Source organism: Cervus elaphus, chromosome 18, assembly GCF_910594005.1.
Source record: "Cervus elaphus chromosome 18, mCerEla1.1, whole genome shotgun sequence".
In the NCBI taxonomy this organism is placed as follows: Eukaryota; Metazoa; Chordata; class Mammalia; order Artiodactyla; family Cervidae; genus Cervus; species Cervus elaphus.
Window position 1 is genome coordinate 74396718 of NC_057832.1, and position 22758 is coordinate 74419475.

General features: G+C 42.9%; 1 protein-coding gene across 3 annotated transcripts in view; it reads right to left on the minus strand.

Moving 5' to 3' along the window:
• Positions 1 to 22758, minus strand: part of CHN2 (chimerin 2) — a 324197-nt gene that overhangs the window by 109869 nt on the left and 191570 nt on the right. For all 3 annotated transcript variants that reach the window (XM_043871642.1, XM_043871643.1, XM_043871644.1), the window contains exons 4-6: positions 17321 to 17352; positions 12991 to 13104; positions 10406 to 10691 (exon numbers count right to left, since the gene is read on the minus strand). In XM_043871642.1, coding sequence (XP_043727577.1) covers positions 10406 to 10691; positions 12991 to 13104; positions 17321 to 17352 — 432 coding nt within the window. The remainder of the gene's footprint in view (positions 1 to 10405; positions 10692 to 12990; positions 13105 to 17320; positions 17353 to 22758) is intronic.

Below are 22758 nucleotides of genomic sequence, written 5' to 3' on the forward strand. Positions count from 1 at the left end.
TTTTCCAATTCATATCCTCTGTATTACTGATAACCTAGGAGGTCTCCTGGTCAATAGAGGCTCTCTTTGGCCAGATCCTATGCTACAGATGGGGCCACATTTCTTCCCATTCTGTTAAAAAAAGATTTCCTGGTAAAGCCATGAGCAGATAACAATTTGGTTTATCAGAGTTCACTAGGACTATTTAACAGATTGCCATGATCTTATTTAAGTGCATGTCTTTATTAAGAAATCTACAGATCCACTTCTTCAGAGCCAGGGGCCAAGAGAAGGAGAGGTGAACTCCAGATGGGGTTTGGGGGTTATTTCTCATGTCCAGCTGGTAATCCAGGTGCTACATTCCTACCCATTTCAGTAAACACAAGATGTCCCTTTTTCTGATTTAACGTCATCATGGAAAAGAATAGTGAGTATGATTCGATTAAAACGGACCCTGAGTGTGACTGTCGGAGTTTTTTCGATAACAGTAACAAGCAGTGAGTGCAGAATGAGTGTGTGGAGGGCAGGGGGTGGGGGCGGCGTGAGTCAGAGTGCTTCTGGTCATAAATACAGCGACACCTAAACTCAGCAGAGACATTCCCTTGCCTGGGACTCAGTTTCTTACTCCTCACGTCCCGGCTCCACTTTCTCTGGCTCTAAGCGATGGTTAGAAGGCTTCGGTCACCCAGACTCTACTTCCTGTTGACTCCAGCTCAGAAGAAAGAAGGTAGAAGGGCCTTCTTCAGGGAACTCACAGTGCAAGTTTATTGGTTTTATGGGATGTGAGTTGATCGCATGCCCACTCTTGAACCAACCACAGAAGCCATGGAAATGTGACCCCTTGGATCAGCCTCGAACCACCCACCTAAAGTGAGAGTTGCGGGGGCGGGGGGGAGTTGGCTTGGGGTGCGGTTTTCCAAAAACAGTGCACAGTGCCAGGTGGCAAAAATGACAGCTCTCACGGCAGGAGTAGAGTGGGGAGACTGGTAAGTCCTGACCAGACAGATGCACAGCTGGTGGAAGGAGAGGCACCAGAGGATAAGACAGAGGGTGACACCCCGCGCCCGGCGGGGGTTCCCCAAGGCGGTGTCTCGTCCCACCAGCGCTCGATGTCACCATGTAACCTTGAGGTTGGGGCCTCAGTTTCTCATCTGTACAGAGAAGGGAGTAAGAGCAGGTGGCTGGTTCTTTGTTGGAATATGCATCCGAATTACCTGGAAAGCTGTTTCCAAGTGACAGAGGCCCCCGCATCGGTTCTGTTGCCCACCCCCAGGGAAGGCCCCTAGGAAGAGCTCAGAGGTTGTAAACAGGGCAAACCCCGCAGTCTCCCTGCCAGGGTGGACAACCGTCCCGGGTGACAGAAGCTTTCACCCCATAGTCAAAGGGGCTGCAAGTGGAACAGCCATTCCTCCAAAACACCTCCCTGGAGACGTACAAATGGAAACTTCTTTAAAAGGTGTGTTTTCGTCCATCCAGTGGTTACCCAGAGCAGCAGTTCTCCAAGTGTGGTCCACCAATATTTCAGTGATGCTCTCAGAGTGCCCATAATGTCAAAACTATTTTTATTAATTGCCTATTCCAACTGACTGACACTGTAAGTAACCTTTGAGAAACTATACTTGTTTTGTTCTATTGTAAAAAAAAAAAAGATTAAAAAACCCAAATGTACACACTGCTATATTTAAAATGGATAACCAACAAGGACCTATTGGATAGCACATGGAACTCTTGCTCAATGTTATGTGGCAGCCTGGACGGGAGGGAAGTTTGGGGGAGAATGCATACATGTATATGTGTGGCTGAGTCTCTTTGTGGTCCACCTGGAACTATGACAACATTGTTAATTGGCTATACCCCAATACAAAATAAAAAGTTTAAAAAAGTCTTCCTTTTGCCAATGACATAAATGTCTGTGGCCAGAGCTTCTTCACTTCAGACAAAACAATATAAATCACAAGTTGAACACAGAAGCAGATGTGAGAATCAAGATGTTGTCTGTTAGGCCAGACATTTAAGAGATTTACAAATTGTAAAACAAGGACAATATTCTCATTTTCTCTTTTGGAGAATGGGGTTATTCTTCACAAAAATACGTTATTTATGCAAACACAGAATGACTTCACTATCGTGATGTTGAAAATAATTAAATCTGTTTCTCGGTTTTACTTTCTAAAGCAGGAAGTACCAGCAGATATGTCACATAAACAAAAACTCCTTGGGGTCCCCAGTAATTTAAAAAGTACAAAAGGACCCTGAGGTCAAAAAGTTTGAGGATTTTAGACCTCCCTGGTGGCACAATGGATAGGAATCCGCTTGCCAATGCAGGGGACACAGGTTTGATTCTTGGTCCATGCTGTGGAGTGGCTAAGCCTGTGTGCCACAACTACTGAGCCCACGCTCTAGGGCCCAGGAACTGCAACTACTAAAGTCTGTGCACCTAGAACCCCTGCTCCACAAGAGAAGTCACTGCAATGAGAAGCCTGCAAAAAGCAATGAACACCCATTGCAGCCAAAAATAAACAAACAAACAAATAAATTTCTAGCATCTCTAGACCAGTCAGTGAATAAGGTCATTGGGGCTTTTGGTACATCTAAGTGTTGCAGGCTGGCAGAACTGCCTATCTGCTTACACAAAAAATGAGCATGAACCACAAAACAGATACCCTCTAGCCATTGCATAGCCTGATCTATGTCACAAAACCTGAGGAAATGGGGACAATTCAGTGGATTCACTGCCAAAAATTTGTTCTTGCTCATTACTCCCACATCTGTTTGAGATGGCAGCCAGCATGTTCCTCTTTCCTGAACCACTAGATGGCACTGCTGGCATAGACAATATTCCAACAAGGCTTGCATTGAGCTCTTTTCCAGAGAGATTTTGGATGGGAATGAATGAGGAGGGTTTGGACCATCTCATTCTAACACACACGAATGTATTAGCATAACTTTCCTTTTTGTTCCTGTAAAGCTCTTACCTTGAGATCACTGATATCGAGGGGATGGTTAAAGAAGAAAAAAAAAGAGTAACTTTCTGATAAGAGATAGTGAACCAAACAACCTAACTCAATTTTAGTTATTCCTCCACAGCAGAGGTTCTCAGCTTTAGCTGCATATCAGACTCACCCAGAGAATCTAAACTCCAGATGCTCAGCTCTTATCCTAAGTAGTTAAATCTGTTTTCTGGGGATGTGTCCCAGGCATTGGTATTTTTGAAAACTCAGTGGGCAGACAAGAATCCTTGTCCTATAAACTTTGTCTTAAGAAAACCAGCTACTAGCCCCTAAAGAGGGCTTCCCTGATGGCTCAGTGGGTAAAGAATCTGTCTGCAATGCAGAAGACCCAGGAGGCTTGGGTTCAATCCCCGGCTTGGTAAGATCCCCTGAAGGGAGAATGGCAACCCATTCCAGTATTCTCATCTGAAAAATTCAACGGACAGAGGAGCCTGGTGGGCAAGAGTCCATGGGGTCACAGAGAGTCAGACGCGACCAAGTATACACACATAGCACCTAAAGAAGAGACACTGACTTTTCCTTGTTTCTTCATTAAATTCTCTTAGCCGTCCTACATTTAATTTCCCCCATCATTTAAATTTTAGCCAATAATCCGGGGAAAGGACTCAGGGAGAAAGGAACAAAGCAAGCCTTTGAACCAATCTGAGTAACCAGAACCACCAGAGTCCACTCTTAAGAATTTTTACATGGAGGACTTTTTATGCAGAGGTGGAGGTGAGAAAGAATGCCAGTGCCTAAATTAGGACAAAAAAGAGTCTCAGAAAAAAAAAAAAGAGGCATTAGAGAAAGTGGGACAGGTGTCCTTAAAAGAAAATGCTTCCCCAAGTATCTGATAACCTTTACTTCCCCATCTGACCTTTCATCTAACTAGGGGTTGAGAACTTTAGAATCACCTGGAGAACCTTAAAAATAGGCTTGAGCTTCACGTAGAGGCTTTAATTCAGTTAAATCAGGAGGGGTTAACATCGGTCTTTTCTAAAAAAGCTCCCAGGGTGATTCTAACTTGAAACCAGTTTGAGAACCACTGACCTAGCCAAATCAGCTCTTTTTTTAGATTGCATGATAAGTTTCACATTGTTAGGAGATTCTGATTTAAAATAACAGTCTGGTAAAACTTGGTTTCATGAGCAAATGTAATCCAAGTTCAAATCCATTCATCCTTACAGCATTATATCGCATTCCATTTTATGATGCCGTGTGTGCGAGGAGGAAGATGGATGATCAGAGTCATTACTGTACCTGTCACTTTTACTAGCTAAATTATGCTCATCCTCATTTATCCTTTCTCCCGAGAAAAAACTGGTTATGTCACTTACATATTATTTTCAAGGGACCACCTGCAGAGCAGTTCTACAGGTTTTCCAGAGCCTGTCATACGAACGTCTTTTCCAGCCCCAGGATGCCTTATACGTGAACAATGCAGGCTCTTTCTTTGGCATATGGATGCAGCGTCTCTGCTTGGGGAAGGGCAATGGGTGACACCATGCTTGAATCAACTATCCTTGATAAAGTCACAAAGCCTCTCCACCCTCCAGGACCAAGACCTCTTCCATAAGAGTGCAGTGTTGGAGCCCATCCACGTAAAGGGCTAACTCTCGATCTTACATTGATGCCAGTCATGGTTTCTGAACCTGGTGAACCAACATTCTAATTGAATTCAAACAAGGTTAACACACTGCTTGTACAGATTTTATTCTATTCATCACTTGCAATTGTATTGGTTACTCTCTGCCACATCCCTTGGGTCAAACTCAATCCTGCCCAGCTTTCGCCTGTGGTGGGGAAACTGATTAACTGTATCCCTGGCTCCTCTGTCCTCTGGCTTCCAGTGGGGTTTGTCCAGTGAGAGATACAGGCAGGAGATCGCAGGGTGGGAGGAGAGAGATGACCAGGTATTTCTTACACTGCCCCCTCCCTCTTAAGTGGCTCAGCGCCCAAGGATCATACCCTTGCTTGATTGTAAGGGTCTCTCTCTATCGCCCTCCTGTGGGAGCTCTGTTTTTATAGGCGCGCCCCCTACAAGAGCCCCCCCCCCTTTCTGTGGCAGCCCCCTGTGGTGGGAGTCTCCTCTCCAGCTCTCATCAGACTCCAGGAACCCCAGTCCCTTCCCCCAACCCCTTCAGCAGCTCCCGCCATTGCCAGTCCTTGAGAAAGAGCTCTTGTTAATCAAATTCTCTTCAAAACCCCAGTGAATCTGTCTTCTATTTACTGCTGGGCCCTGACACATTTAAGACTGCCTTCTGAATTCAGTTTTCACTTTTCATTCATTCACTTGGGAGTCCTGTACATATGACTTGTGCTCCTCAAAGATCTTAACTTGAAGAAAACATCTAAGGGGCAGGTTATTTTAAAGCATTCTGTTTTCTCTATCCAAGCCTCTGTGACCTCTAGATGTCTCTGAAACACTCTAGACCATGGAGTTGGGTGCCTCAGTGTCCTCCCATTTGAAACAAAGGGGATGCACGAGGCGGTCTCCAGTACCCTCCTCCTCCAGGCTCTAGTTTCTCACGATGCCCCAGCAGGTCCTGGCTCAGCTCAGGGGCGGCAGGAGCCACGCAGAGAGAACACAGAAGGAGATACACCATCTTGGTGTCCTGAGATGTGCCCTCCTCAGGGTGAGGGCTCAGAGCCCTTCACTCCAGACAAGGCCACTCTCCTAGTTTCAGAGCAAGACAAGCGGAAACCAGAGAGCCTTCCTTGCTGCCTAGGAAAGCCAGAGGAATCTGGGAGCTGGCCTGGGGCAGCTTGAGAAAGGAGGGTGGGGTGGGGTGAAAAGGCATGTAAAATGGGGGGTGGGGGGCTGGGAAGAGCCTCAGGGGAGCACTGCTGAGGGGTCTGTAGGTGGGCAGGGGGCAAGGTTGGCAGGAAGCAATAGTCAGCCCATTTCCAGGCATAGTCATGCCACACTCTATTTTGTGATTTAGGTCCTACTCTATAATTACCATCTTCAACCTTCAGTGAGAGGCTGTTAACTACAGCCTCTTTGCTAACAATCCAAAAGAGAAATGAAAGGAAAAAAAAGAAAAAAAGAAAAACAACAGCTAACAGGATGGGGAAGGGGACGGGTAAGAAGGGATGGGAAAACAGTCTGGGTCCAGGGGCGGGGTGGGGGTGGGGGTGTGACACGGTGAGTATGGAGGATGTTTTACTCAGGGTTTGCTTTAATGCATGTGAATTTAGCACATAATGCATTGTTTTATTAGTTAATTTTCTGAATAGGATTTATCATGTTTCAAAATTCAAAGAGTACAAAACAGTAGCAGGAGTCTCCTTCCCACCCTTAGACACCCCCTTCCCACTCCCCACTGGCAGTCCTCATACTAGCTCATCATCCTTCAGGGGGTATTTTATAATTTTCCCAGAAAAAAAACATGTAAAATCTTTTTTTCTGGTTTACGTAAATAAAACCATACTATGCACACTATATCTGTTTTTGCATTTGATAACCCTGAGTAACTAGCTTTCAAATTAATCCATATGAGAACATCCTCTTTCTTTTCTGTGGTTGCATGATATTCCTGTATATGGGTGTACCATAATTCATTCTAAGTAATCCCAAACTGATCGGCATTTAGATCATTTTTTGACATTTGCTATTATAAAAATTAGGGAAATGATTAACTGGTAAACTATATTCTTTAGTGTGCTTGTATTATACCAAGAGTACAAATGATTTTTCTCCAGTAAAGCATAAATACAATTTAACTCAGCAGGTAACTTTACTTAATAAATATGTGTTACTGAAAATATTGGGGTCTCCCTGGTGGCTCAGACGGTAAAGAATCTGCCTGTAATGTGGGAGACTCAGGTTGGATCCCTGGGTCAGGAAGATGCCCTGGAGAAGGGAATGGCTACCTATTCCAGTATTCTTGCCTAGAGAATTTCATGGACAGTGGAGCCTGGTGGGTTACAGTCCATGGGGTCAGACATGACTGAGTGATTAACAATTTCACTTTCACTTTTCATTGAAAATATTGTTGCCACATATATTTGATTCAGTCAGGTATCCTTTACAAGGCTTCCCTTGTAGCTCAGCTGGTAAATAATCCATCTGCAATGTTGGAGACCTGGGTTTGGTCCCTGGGTGGGGAAGATCTCTTGGAGAAGGGAAAGGCTACCCACACCAGAATTCTGACCTGGAGAATTCCATGGACTGTATAGTCCAAGGGGTCGCAAAGAGTCAGACATGACTGAGCAACTTTCACTAGTAATAAAATTCTTTACAAGACAATTTACTTATTAGAGCTAGTAATAGCAGTGTATTTTCAAAAACACATGTAAATATTAAGAGATTCTTACCATCAATTGACTCAGGATGGTCAAAAGCAAAGGTCTTTGCTTAAGGCAATAAGAAGAGAATGAGGCCCAGCTGCTCCATAGATTTAAGAAGCTTTGAACTTGGAGTTAGGAAGTCTGGGTTTGATTCCTTGTCCTGCCATTGTGACTTTTTCAATAAAATGGGGATAATCATTCCTGCCCTATGTACCTGGCAAAGCTCCTCTGAGGATAAAGTGGAAAATTATTTCACATGCGTGAAATCTTTTTGCCAACTGCAAAAGTCTGAACTGATGTTGAATTCTGTTACTCTTCATTGCTTACAGCACAGGTTCTGGAGATCAGTAGACAAGCAGCCTATGGAATAATTTCTGAAATTAATTTCATAAAAGAAATGATGCTGGGCATGACCATTTTAATTAAATGCACCAAATGGTGGCACTTACATATAGTAATGTTTTAAAAATCAATTAAAGAATCAGAAAGGAAACAGACCCCTGTTGGCTAACCACCGTAGTGCTTTTGTGTTTCTTCATTTGCACCCTCCCCTCTCCCTGCCTCGTCTCCAGTTATTAAAATCAAGTTCACTGCTAACCACCTTGACAGGAGGTAAATCTGGAAACCACTCAAATCTGATAGAGTAGGTAATATCTTTTTGCCAATTAACATTGTTAATATTCTCGGATTTATACGTATCTCTGGATTCATTAGGAGATGATCAATAAAATAAGTGGGCAGATGAAGTTTAAGTACTCTGGAAAATGAAATGCTGGGCTGTCTGGATTTGAGAAATATTAGGAAGCCTACTCATTTCACTCATTAAAACCCTCAAGACATGCCATTACGGAAGCAGACAAGTGCCCTGGGCATTTCTCAGTCAATCTATTCAAGTTTCTGCCACCTCTTTTCGAATCACTGCCGCCATGGCAACAGTCCACTGACCTGCCCTTAAGGGAAATAGGATTTCTGGCAAGACTGAGACTTTTAATAATTTCACTTGTCAATAAGGTCAGAGAGAAACAGATGGAGTCGTATGAAGTTACTTCACAATCCACTAACAAAATGAGTGACCCCCAGCAAATGACCAGACCCAGTGCTGGGAGCGTCCTCCAGGAAAGCCAACCACTGCATCATTAACGTCCAAGAAATCGGCGCCACCGTTGCCCATCCATCAAACCTTTCTCTGAGTCTGGACTTCCTCCTTCAACGTTTTCTTTATCTACCTTTACCTGAAAAAGGTAAAAGTGTACTGGGCGGCTCACTCAAAGTAATTGTTTATCTGATGATTGATTTTCTCTAAAATTTTTTTAATAAATAAACACAAAATGCCCTACAAGAAAGGACATATTTTCTTATGCAAGCTTCATTATGGGACTACCATCTAGAAATATCAGTTCCTAGTGACCCAACTTTCCTCTTGGGAGAGGACAAAAATCTACGAATATCAATTCCAATACCCAGGATCTAAACTCTCATCCCAAATACACCAGAGTCACTTCCTATTCACTTCTTCTCCTGGAAATGTTCTAGTGCGTTGTCTGCAGTTGTAACAGATTGCCTTTTGGGTGTCATTTCTTTCCAATTCAGAAATATAAACACCACTTCAGAGATTTATTTTACAATTCATCTTCTGATTTGTCATGGCCGGGAAAGTCGGCTTCTGGATTTTCTATTCTGAATTACTTTCTGAACAGATTTTTGCAAACAGACTAAGGAGCAGCTTTTGCTTAGACAGGAACCAACTCCCAGAAAGCTGGGACTCAAGTTCTCTCTCTTCTGTTGAAATGTAAACAATCAGGAGCCCTACCATTTCCCAAATCAATTATTCGCCAAAGAATAAACAGGTGCTTTGGAGACTCTGGAGTTATAAAATGAAAATGGCCAATGATTTTTTCATGGGCCAGCTGCTCAGCTGATGTGATTCTGAGGCAGGTTCTCCTAGGCTCTAAAGCTCAATTAGCAAATCAATTAGGATCATGCCCTGTCTGCCGGCAGACCTGCCTGCCAACCTCGGCTCTCCTCCTCCTCTCAGTGCTTTCTGGTGCATCCCCGTGGCCAAAGCTGAAGCCTGGTCAGTCCACCTGAGGTTCCTCTGCTTTTTGCTCACACTGGACAACAGGGGGAGGAGGGGGGCTGTTCCGGTTTAATTAAGGATTAGCAAACACCAGAAGGAGCAGCGCTCAACCCCACTTATTTCTATCTGCCCCAGCCCAGGCTCGCCTTAGAAGCTAGGCTCAGCACAGACTCAGGGGGGCTGACTGGCATGGCTGGCTATCACTTTGTTTCAGTGGAAAACAGACAGGACCAGTCAAAGCAGATGGTTCCTACAGGGACACATCCAAAAAATCTGCTAGCAAACTGTGGTGGCGTCTTTCACATAAACAGCAACTTCCTGGAGAGGAAAATCAGACCCTCCTCGCCACATCCTGCCATGGTGCCACCAGCTTGAGCATCACCCACCTGGGAGGGTCTCATCCTCGACGAGGCCCAATAACTCCTCCTCTAGGGCAAAGGACAAGCCTCCCAGAGATAGAGCCAGAGATGGGGGCACTAGCAGTGATGCTGACTATATCTTTCCAGGTCTAGAGATATAGCCATCATCATGGCCAATGCCCCATATCTGTCAATAAAATCTGTTATCTAGGTAAGACCACCTTCAAGAGGGATGACTGACCTGTGCATCACACATGGTCATCAAGTTCTAAGAGAAGCAAATACAAATACTATGTATTTGGCCAGCTGGGTAGAACTGGAGATGGAGCCAGTGACACCTCAAATGGCAATTAAAAAAACAAGTGACCATTTTCATCATAAAACACTAATTTTTTTAAAGGATTTTTTTTTCTTTCCAACTTCAGATAAACTCACAGACAATTATTAGTGGAAGTCCTAGCTCTGACTTATGAGTTCTGGCAAATCATCAGACATTTCTGACTTCACTGCCCTCATCTAGAAAACAAGGGAGTTGAACTGAAATCAGATTTCCAAGGTCTCTTTTGGCACGAAAATTCTAAGGATTTTTGGATGGGAGTGGCTTGGTCTCCTGCAACAGTTTGGCAAATCACATATTGAATTAAGCATCCGGTTTTTCAGCACAGATTAGAAACAGAGAGACTATTTTCGCCCCACACGTGGCTTACCTTTTCGACGGCTGTGTGCTCTTCATTTGTGACGCTGGCTTTTCTTGATTCATTTTTAGACCTGCTTAGCCTTCTGGATACTTTTTCTCTGAGTAGAGTGGCATATCCAATGTGTTCATAGATGGGGTTTGTTGTCATTTTGGAAATGTATTCTGAAGCTTTTGTTTCTATATACAGTGTTATCAAGCCATCTGTGACCAAATCATGAATTGATTCAAACCTCTTCTCGCCCACAAAGTGTTTTCCATCATAGAAGAGCCTGTAGTTTAAGGTCTGGTTTCCAAACCTGCCCATGAGGAAGGAGAGATCACAAGAGTTTTAGCGAACACTTCTGGGGTCTGTACTGAATGCCAGACACCGGGCTAAGGGCCTGACATGATTCCCCCCATTAGGTTGTCATGGAGACCCTTCAAGACAAGTGCAATTATTATTCTTGTTTGACAGCTGAGGGAGCTGAGACTTAAAGAGATGGGGGTACCTGCTTGAGGCTATACCCCTGGAAAAGATGCAAAGGTGGGTTTAACCCCAGCCAGTCTAAGGTATCATTTGGTCTTAGAAATCACTAAGGCCATGGGTCATAGTCATCCTCATTTGTATGGTCAGGGGGTATTGCCTGATTGACAAATATGTTAAAAAATTTCTTAATGGGAACCAGCCATGCCCCTCCACTACCTCCCCTCTACCGGGCAATTATCTCTGCAGGGGAAGTTATAACCACTGGCCTTGGGTCCTTTTATTATTATATCTTTGACCATCATCAGCAGAGCACCCTTGCCTTCTACCCTAGTTGGTCCAGCAGAAGGGGAACAGGGGAGCTGTGCAGCACACCTTGCTTGAGCATCAATGCCAGCATCACAGAGACCTAATCATTAGGGTTCTCCCCATGTAGTGCTGGTTGTCCCCTGTTGGCCTTGGTCCTACAGCTCACAGCCCCTTCTGGGTTCCCCACTGGGACTGTCAGCTCCTGCTGCAGGGGATGCTGGTAAGCTGAGAAAATACTTTGCCTCCCTAGAGCACTTGCTATTCTTGAAGTGCTTCCTCATGATGACATCACTGAAGATATGACATCCCCAAGTGCAGCTGGGAAAGCATCTATCTTTCTACAATCACAACGCCAAGATGGTGGGTTGAACACATCTCTGTGGGTTGACCCAGGAATGGTGTTTCATTGACACCATTTTTTTTTTCCCATGACGACAGTGCTTCCTAATTCCAAAGAGTTCACAGATGAACTTTCGGAAGACAATCCAATTTTGAAATTGAAAACTTTCCTCAAAACTTGCAGGATTGTTCTGAGGATTGAAGGATATAAAATATTTGATGCAGGTTAGGAAAGTGCAGTAAAGGCAATGCCTTTGGGGTGCTGTGACTTTTAATACTGTGATTTCATGGTAAAGTGCTTATGAGAGCTCTGTTCTGATGGCTTGCTAGCATGAAGTGTTATGACCGCTAGTGGGAGGTCTATGGGTCAATATGATCACACAGAGAACCCAGTGGACCAAATGCATGTTTGTTCAGGCACACACCCACAATGTGAAGTGAAGACTTTTGACAAAGGCTAAGGGAGGCAAGCTTTCCAGGTGGCTCAGTGGTAAAGAAGCCTGCTAATGCAGAAAGATGCAGGTTTGATCCCTGGGTCGGGAAGATATCCCCTAGAGGAGGAGATGACAACCCTTTCCAGTATTCTTGTTTGGAAAATCCCAAGGACAGAGGAGCCTGGTAGGCTACAGTCCATGGGGTTGCAAAGAGTCGGACACAACCAAGCACAGAATTTGTGCAGAAAAAGGAGGCAGAGGTGTGTCTCAATTCACTGGCTTGATGTTTCAGGCAGAAGAAGCTCTAGAAGCACTAAATTTGCAGATAATTCTCCCAAGAATACTGTGCATGCATAAACAGAGCCTTGGAGTCCATTAATCAATAACATCTGTGACCCGGGACACATGTAAGCCTGTAATATGCTGCTGGGTACTTTGTAAATGACATGAAAATAAAAAAAATAATGGGGGACATGGGGAACAACTGATTAATGGAGTTTTTATTTGGATGATGAAAAAGTTCTGGGAGATGATAGTGGAGATGGCTGCACAGCATTGAGAATATACTTCGCTGAATTGCACACTTATAGACAGTTAAAATGATACATTGTATGCTATGTCTGTGCTTGTGCTTAGTCGCCCAGTCGTGTCCGACTCTTTGCAACTCCATGGACTGTAGCCTGCCAGGCTCCTCTGGTCCACGGGATTCTCCAGGCAAGAATACTGGAGAGGGTTGCCATGCCCTCCTCCAGGGGATCTTCCCAACTCAGGTATGGAACCCAGGTCTCCCGCATTGTGGGTGGATTCTTTACCGTCTGAGTCACCAGGGAAGTCCAAGAATACTGGAGTGGGTAGCCTATCCCTTTTCCAGGGGATCTTCCCGACACAGGAATCAAACCAGGGTCTCTTGCATTGCAGGCGGATTCTTTACCAGCTAAGCCACCAGGAAAGCCCTGTATGTTATGTATATTTTACCACAATTTAAAAAAAAAGGGAAAAAAATAAGTAAATCCTTGTAAAGCAGTTGCAACTGTGGATAATCGGGTTCACCTTAGTGCTAACGTGTAGCATCCTGGCTGGCGCTGGCTTTCTCGAAGAATGTAGGCACCCTCTACACCTCCAAGAAGCTCATCTGCCTTCTCTCGGGAGATGATACCGTGGAACCTGAGGAGAGACAAGAGCATCTTTGTTCTGAACAGACCATACACCAAGTATGGACCACAAAGAGCTGGTTAAAAAACATGGTGGGACAACCTGGAATTTATAGCTCTTCACCTTAATGAAGAAGGAAGTGACTACTGTATAGTTCCAGATGGGTTTGGACCCACCTCCCAGCATGCACCCAAACAGATAATATGCAAAACAAAAGGAAGAAGACCAAGTCCACCTGGCTTTCTGCTATTGTCTTTGCTCACAAGCTGAAAATTAAAGTCAGAACCAAAAGCCAGGTTATGACTCCTCTTTTAACCACGGGGAATAACAAAAGAGCATTTACCAATTTATCTCTCCGCTCATTATGTATTATCCTGATTGCAAATGAGCACATACTGATTATCACCCTGCTTAGTTCAGGTGTGGGGTGTTGTTCATTTAAGACGCTCATTCTCTGGAAAGAATAGCCAGCAGTCATGAACAGTCTTCCACTTTAAATTTTGAGAGCAATCGCTTAGGGATGTGTTTGGAAAATGTACCTATTTTTGTTTATTTAAAGATAATGTTTATTTTTTTCCCTTGCTACTGAAAAAGTAATACACATGCATGTAGAAAATGCAGTAGGATTTCAGACTTGGCCAGAGACTGTCTTGCACTGGAAGGGATGTCTGAGCCCTAGAGAGCGTACAGTGATGCCAGGGAAAAAAAGAACAGGACGACAGTTAGGGACAGTCAGCCAGCAGGCTCTCTGTCGCCCTCAAACAATGACGGCTGCTCAACCCTGTTTTCAGAGATTTGATCATTCTGTGTTAGAGAGGAAGGTGGGAGCTGGGTTGCGGGGTGAGGTCAGTACTGAGGGGCCCTGGGTTCTTGGGAGAGGGGAAAAACACTGTCTAGGATTACCCAATCTTAGAGAATTTGGAAGAATAAATTAGAGAAAAAAATTTCTGGACAAATAATCCTTTTTTACCTTCCCGGAAGGGAGAGGGGAGGGAGGGGAAATTGGCTACACAAGTTTTTCCCCAGGAAGGCAACGAGTTTTTAGAGGATACATGTACCAGGATAATTTTTTGGAAAAAAAAATATATCTATCACAATGGGTGCGTGCTAAGTTGATTCAGTCATGTCCAACTCTTTGCAACCCTATGGATTATAGACTGCCAGGCTCCTCTGTCCATGGGATTCTCCAGGCAAGAATACTGGAATGGGTTGCCACGCCCTCTTCCAGGGGATCTTTCCAACTCAGGGATCAAACCTGAGTCTCCTGTGCCTCCTGCATTGCAGGCAGATTCTTTACCACTGAGACACCAGGGAAGTTCACCTATCACAATTTTTACGTCCTGATTCCCTTCTATTCTGTACAGCTAGATCTTACAAGCTGAAGCTTTAGTCTTAGGGGAGCGAGGTCCCAATTTTCTGGCTTTGAGTTCTCAAATCAACTGTCAAAAGTCTAGGGCAGGTGATAGCTTGGGGAAAAGTGGGGGCTGTGGCTTCTCAAATTTTGGTTTTAATCTTGAGAACCAACACATGGAGGTCTTGGAGCAGTGCATTTCTGGGGTGAGGATAAATGTGTTGTGTGACATAAGAGCAATCCTCCTGCCCAAAACTGCCCGAAAGGAGACCAGGGTCCCCACTTATTTTGGGAGGGAAATTGGGAAAAATCTGGCCGCAGCCCAGGTTCAGTGGGTCTGAGTTGGGAGGTGGAGAAGCCTCCTTTGACGACGAGATTGGGCATGTTCAGGGTGGTATGCCCATAGACTGGAGACCTCCTTTGTAGCAAGAGCTGGGGCTGGAGAGGGCTGGACAGATGGTCTGAGCAGAGACCTGAGGGCAGCCTGCAGTTACCAGGCCAGTGAGAGAGAGACAGAGACAGAAAGACAGACAGACAGATTTGGGGAGGGTAGAAGAGCAGAGGGCACTGGAAAGTTTCCCACATCAGAGTCAGAAAGGGCAGAAGCTGGTGACACAAGCTGTTTGAGGCTGGGATGCCCAGACAGCGCAGGGCGGGGGGTGGGGATGACCATGGCAAGAGGAGACACACACAGAGGAGCGCAGAGAAACCGGACACCCCAGGCCCAGATCACTCTCTGGGCGGAGAAGGGCAAAAAAATGAGAGGAAGAGCATCCTAAACAGGCGCTTAACCTGGAAGCAGCTCCGATTAAACTCCCTTGTTTCGGGGAGAGCCAGCAGCAGATGTCAAGTGTCAAGAAGTAAGATAAATTCAATTGTTTGAAAGAAGTAACAATTTTGTGCACCTGAAGACGCAGTGTGCAGCTCATCATCCCCTTTAGGGATAGATTTTAAAGTGTCATATATATATATGTGCAATGATCCCAACTTTTCAAAAAGAAAGCCTGCACAAAGACTGGAAAGAAAGAGGTGAAGGGAAAAAAGTTAACAATACTTCTCTTTAATGGTGGGTTATGGTGTTTTCCACATTGTCGATTCCTATATGGGCTTCCTTGATAGCTCAATTGGTAAAGAGTCCACCTGCAATGCAGGAACCCTAGTTCGATTCCTGGGTCAGGAAGATCTGCTGGAGAAGGGATAAGCTACCCACTCCAGTATTCTTGGGCTTCCCTTGTGCCTCAGCTGGTAAAGAATCTGCCTGCAATGCGGGAGACCTGGGTTCGATCCCTGTGCTCTAATTTTCCCAAATTAATTTCCCCCATTTAATTAGGTATCTTTTAACTTTTTAAGAACCAAAGTAATATCTATCCACAGTGGGAAAATTAAAAGGCACAAAAGAAATAAAAATATAAACAGTAGAGAAATACAAATTTCCTTTTCACTAATGATACCCATTGTCCACACTTTCTTGTGATTCTTTCTAAGAAAAAAATATGTACAAATGTTTCTTGAATAGAGCATATCTTACATTTTGAATGGAACAAAAAAAAACACCTTTTATTTTTTAAGAAGAAAGGGAAACACAGAATCTGAAGTTTTTAAGCCAACTTCCCTCTAATAGGAAATGTTCCTTTTTTGTGGTTTCTTTGGTCTCCTCTCACTATACAGTTTATGTGGATGGGGGTTTGAGGATGAGAACTAGGAGGTTATTCAATAAAAGTTTTATGCAAAAAAGGAAAAGACAATGAATAGAGTTCCTTTTGGAATTTGTGTACAAAAGTGTTCTATCTTAGAAGTATATATTAGGTTTTCATTTTCTCTTTTTTTAATTCTTTGTTGTTGTTGTTGTTCTACAGCAAAATCCAAAACAGTATACTGAAGAAAATAAAAAGTCATCTTATATCCAGGTTGAATGTTAGGGATGTGGGGGTGGAAGAGAGGAGGCCAGTGGTCCAGGCAGGTACTCCAGAACCCCTGGCTGAATTCTCAAGGCCCAGTAGGAAGGTTCAGAAATGCAGCCTGGCAATTAGGAAGTGGCTGCTGAACTGGGACAAAGAATAGCATCATTAATCACAAAAGTGAAGCTCTGATGGGTAAGGGTATAGAGGAGGGAGGTTTTAGCTTGGTCAGTGGACTTTGCCTCTGAATGCCTCCAGGCTGGACGTGGGAGGAGGAGTGAACTGTGTATCTACCCCGACTCTGTGCTGGGCCGTTCTGCCTGCTGTGAGCTGTGCCCCAGGCCACAGCCCCAGCCTGCTGGCTGTTTTTATGTAACGCATATTTGCTTTGCAGTAGGTTTCTCTGAAAGTAAAACAAGAGATGAAATTAAGAGGAAAATGGGGGAAATCATAATTATGATATTAAGGTAATTTGGCTAATAGATCCATATCAAGACAAATCATCATTTTGGTTTTATGAGACTGCAAGGAAATGGGATGACTTTCCTGAGTGCTGCACTTACTGAGGTGCGTGAAAGCCAGGAATTCGGCCTCAGTTTACAATCTTTGACTCGAGCTGTTTATATGGTATTGAGGTAGAAATTGAAATGAAAGACTAAGAGAGCCACAACTATGGAAAATGCTGCCTTATGTTTCAAATAAAATACTTCCAGGCAGTCAGTGGCTGCTTTTGTGAAAAGAACTGAATGTAGCAGGAGATAGCATTCCTCCCCCACTTGAGAAAGCCAAACACCTGAATATTCTAAGAAAAATTCAATACAAAAGGATCTGATTGCATTTATCCTTATTATTAAACTCTTGCACAATGGACATTTGATGAAGACTATATATTGGAAAATTTTTAATATTTAATATTTAAATGACATATGAAAATGACTACTTATTATGTTGTTAAAACAATGAATAGCAGAATACTTACTCTCTTCCATAATATTTTGGTCTGTTTTCCACCTATATTAAAAAAGAAGAAAAGTATTAATAATGCATTTGAATTCAAATCAGATAGATAAAACTACTATTCAAATAAGCAGAGCTAGAGTCCTGGAAATAATTTTATTACAGTTTTTATTCCCCAAATCAGAGATCTAAGACATTCTGGAGTTAACCAACACACTCAACTTTCTTGAGTAAAAACGACCTAGAATTGCCATATTTCTCTAATCATTAGGCTCATTCCCACCCAAACTCAAACATCCAATAAAAAAATTTTCAAAGGAAATAAAATGAAGCTTATTTTAATATTAAGGAATTGATAACAGTATTATGAGGCTTCATCCTGAAGGACAGAATAGGTACTTCTAGCATGAATAAAACATAAATATTTATTTCAATCTTCCTCTAATTGTTTCATTATATGGTTGTAATAAAAATGGGGTGTACACCAGGATTAAAAATAAGCTTAATTTGGTCTCTTTACAGATAAAACCTACATCCTAACATTATTTTTTCAACAAATGGCTAATGGGCTAAAATTCATTTCACATCAGAGGTATAAACTTTGGAGGATAAGATTTATGAGTTGACTGAAAAGCATAAATATCCCAGGAAAAGATTTTTCAATCATATCTTGAGCCTTGGGGTAATCACACTGGATTTCTACCACATATATGTAATAATCTACTTTCATACGAACTTTGTTTTCTTTCGTTAAAGGTGTTGGAGCTGGTGAAAAGTTAACACGAATTCCCATGTTCAGCTTTTATTCTTCTATTCTGATTCCAGAGACACTGAGGATATGTAGAGCTACAAGAAGCTATAGATTTTCACTGATGTTTACAAACAGCAAGTTCATGTTTATTTGCTAAAGTAGAATATGAGCTGGGCGGCTATTTCATTTACAGTCATTTCTGTGTATCGTCAAATGGGCAGTTTTCTCAGCAGGGCAGAATGGTGGTATCTGAAGGCAGTTTCCTAGCTTACCTCTACCCTCCAAATGATGCAGGGGACCTGATGTGAAGAGCTGACTCATTTGAAAAGACCTTGATGCTAGGAAAGACTGAAGGCGGGAGGAGAAGGGGACAACAGAGGATGAGATGGTTGGATGGCATCACCAACTCAATGGACATGAGTTTGGATAAACTCCGGGAGTTGGTGATGGACAGGGAGGCCTGGTGTGCTGCAGTCCATGGGGTCACAAAGAGTCGGAAACAACTGAGTGACTGAACTGAACTGAAGTGGGCAGTAGGGAGCTATGCACTAGAGGAAAAGTTTCAAAAGGGGGAGCCAGGGGACCATCTTGACAAGCCTGCCTTGGGCAAGCCTAGCTGGCATAAAACTAATCATCTAGACACTTCTAAATATGTGCTCACTCTTCTGTGCATTTTACACTCGAAAAGCACTGAACCAAGGGAAGGCATTCATCACTCTTAATCTTCAAGGTTTGAAGCCTGCTAGGTGTCATTTACAAAGGATGATCTAAACAATAGCATTAATTGAAGCACAAAGTATGTAAAAAGGCACCTTGTTATCTGATGTGTACCATGACTCCACATACTAGGAAGCTTTTGAATGTGAGTTGCACATTTTGTCATTTACATCGTTCTATTAGCTTTCTCAGTTCTTTCCTACTTTTAGGACACACGTTTACAAAACTAGGTATAGCTCCCAACCTCATTCCCTCCCTCCATCCTCTTATCTTTCCAAAGGGGAAGAGTAATTAACCTAACTTCCCAGATGGACAGCATGGCAGATAGAGCTTACTACTAACTCCTGGCATGCAGGTAAGTTAATTTAATTGACTCTTAAGACAACAAATTGCTTTCAGTTCATCTATCACTCATAAAAATACACAGCACACTTATGCTCAGAGCTCTGTGCTCAGCCTGGTCATTGTTCAGGAAGTGATGACCTCACAGATATGAGAGGAAAGATATAAAGAGCTCAGGGATGTTCTGTACTTTCAGTAGAAGGGAACTTTTGAAAAATCTAACATAGGCCCCCAAATAGGGAAGTCAATATCTAGGGTGCCTTGAGAAATACCAGATAAGATCCTGCCTGAAGGACCCTTTGATCCAACTGAAGAACAAATCTGCATATGAAAACTGCAAGAAAATAAAACAAGAGCACTGAATCATGTCAGAGAGACTCCACGTGGAATACCCATGGAATAGGCACCCAATATCACACAAAATGTGTACTAAAATACTATTCTTCATTTGTCTGAAATTCAAATTTATCTAGGCATCCTGTTTTTATTTCTTTTTTTCTAAATCTGGCAAAGCCACACAGCAGGGAGAGAAAAGGTGGAAATAAGAGTGAAGACAGAGGATGTGGACAGACATCCAATCACGGCCCTCACTGTCCCGGCTGTTTTGATAGTGATCTGATTCAATCTCTCTTCCTGGTGTTGTCTCTGTAGCTCGTAAAGAAAATATAGCTGTCCTCGTTAGTGTTAAAGAGAGAAAAGATGACTGGGATAAAAAGCTATAACAATCACCTCTTACTTTTTCCTAAACTTTTTGCTTACAGGAATCTAAACATAGTCTTTCTCTCCACCTCTCACTGAGCTTTTGAGCAGTCAAGAGCTAAACTTAAGTTAAATGATGCCAGAAAAATCATAGAATATCCACATTTTTTAAAGATGGGTCATTTTGGATCCTCAGATCCTGACAAAACACAGTCAGCTGACATCAGGGCTCTGAGGGACAAAGGATCTGACTACAGTAGCGTCTACCTTGTGACCAAGTACTGCCTTAAAGGAGCCTGACTCTGCCCCAGGCGCTGCTTGACATTAAACATTGATGGGATCATGATGTACCTGTGAAACACAGATTTGTTTTATTAAAGAAGTCATAGCATTGAATTTCAATTTCCAGGTGTATGAGATTCTCTTCAGTGAATGAGACAGAGGACAATTGATAAATAATAAGTAAAGCAGCTCTGAAGTTCCTCTGTTTTCATTGAGAATTATGTCATTAAAATTAGGCAACTTGAGAAAAATGGAGGGCCAATTTAGGTAGTCATATGGATTCAGGAAGGGACAAAAACACAACATATTCCAACATGAAGGGAAGTCGTCTGCCAGGACAACGACTAAAGCTGGACAGCCCATCACATTGGTGAAGCTGGTCACTGTGAGTATGACTGGCTCTTGGGTTTTAGTGATCCAGTTTCAGAAGTGAAAGAGGCCCAACCTTTTTAGGAAAAAAGTAATAATTTGTGGGCATTTTGCTCATCTTCCAATGCTGGATCCTTTCATGATCTACCTGGTTCTGAAAGGAACACCACTCTTTGCAAAAGGAGGATACTAAGCCAGCCAGTGAGCAAACACACACCTGAAATGGGTACTCCCCAAGACACAAGTGAATTCAGTTATGTGGTGTGACTGCACAAAATGGTGGCTGATTTTTTTTTTAATAAGTATAACTGAACATCATATTCTAAATAAGGACCATCTACAGGAGATTCCCCTTCATGGATCACAGCCTTATCCTGGCAAAAGTGCTTGTGTAACTCAAGAAACTATGAGCCATGATGTACAGGGCCACCCAAGACAGATAGGTCATAATGAAGAGTTCTGACAAAACATGGTCCACTGGAGGAATAAATGGCAAAAACTCTCCAGTATTCTTGCCAGGAGAACCCCATGAATAGTATGAAAGGGCAAAAAGATATGACACTGGAAGATGAGCCTCCTGGGTTGGAAGGTGTCCAATATGCTACTGGGGAATAGCAGAGGGTAATTACAAATAGCTCCAGAAAGAATGAAGAAGCTGGACCAATACAGAAAGTTATGAATATGTCTGGTGGTGAAAGTAAAATCTGATGCTATAACGAACAATATTGCATAGGAACCTGGAATGTTAGGTCCATGAATTAAGGTAAATTGGACGTAGTCAAGTAGGAGATGGCAAAGTTGAATATCAACATCTTAGGAATCAGTGAACTAAAATCAATGTGAAGTGAAAGTCGCTCAGCCAGTTGCAACCCCATGGACTATATATACCATCAATGGAATTCTCTAGGCCAGAATACTGGAGTGGGTAGTCTTTCCCTTCTCCAGGGGATCTTCCAAACCCAGGGATCAAACCCAGGTCTCCTGCACTTCAGGTGGATTCTTTACCAGCTGAGCCACAAGGGAAGCCAAAGAATACTAGAATGAGTAGCCTATCCCTTCTCCAGTGGATCTTCCCAACCCAGGAATCGAACTGGGGTCTCCTGCATTGCAGGCAGATTCTTTACCAACTGAGCTATCAGGGAAGCCCAAAATCCATGCGAACGAGCAAATTTAATTCAGATGACCATTATATCTACTACCATTATATCTACATCCATCTACAGGAGATTCCCTGTGGGCAAGAATTCCTTAGAAGAAATGAAGTAACGCTCAAAGTCAACAAAAGAGTCTGAAATGCAGTATTTGGGTGCAATCTGTAAAATGACAGAATGATCTTGGTTCATTTCCAAGGTAAATCATTCAACATCACAGTAATCCAATTCTATGCCCCAACCACTGATGCTGAAGAAGCTCAAGTTGACTGGTTCTATGAAGACCTACAACCTCTTATAGAACTCACACCAAAAAAGATATCATTTTCATCATAGGGGACTGGAATGCAAAAGTAGGCAGTTAAGAGATACTTGGAGTAACAGGCAAGTTTGGCCTTGGAGTACAAAATGAAGCAAGGCAAAGGCTAACAGAGTTTTACCAAGAGAACGCACTGGTCATAGCAAACACCCTGTTCCAACAACACAAGAGATGACTCTACACATGGACATCATCAGATAGTCAATACCTAAATCAGATTGATTATGTTCTTTGCAGCCAAAGATGGAGAAGCGCTATACAATCAGTAAAAAAAAGACCTGGAGCGGACTATGTCTCAGATCATGAGCTCCTTATTGCAAAATTCAGGCTTAAATTGAAGAAAGTATGGATAACCACTAGGCCATTCAGGTATGACCTAAATCAAATCCCTTATGATTATAAAGTGAAAGTGAGAAACACATTCAAGGGATTATGTCTGGTAGACAGAGTGCCTAAAGAACTATGGATGAAGTTTGTAACACTGTGCAGGAAGCAGTGACCAAAACCGTCCCAAAGGAAAAAAGATGCAAGAAGTCAAAGTGGTTATCTGAGAAGGCTTTACAAATAGCTGTGAAAGAAGAGAAGCAAAAGGCAAGGGAGAAAGGGAATGATATACCCAACTGAAGGTAGAGTTTCAGAGAGATAAGTTTCAGAGAGATAAGAAGGCCTCTTTTTTAAAATTTATTTATTTTAATTGGAAGATAATTACTTTACAATATTGTGATGGTTTTGCCATACATCAAGATAAATTGGCCATAGGCATACATTTGTTCCCTCCATCCTGTACCCCACTCCCACCTCCCTCCCTTTCTTAAATGAACAATGCAAAG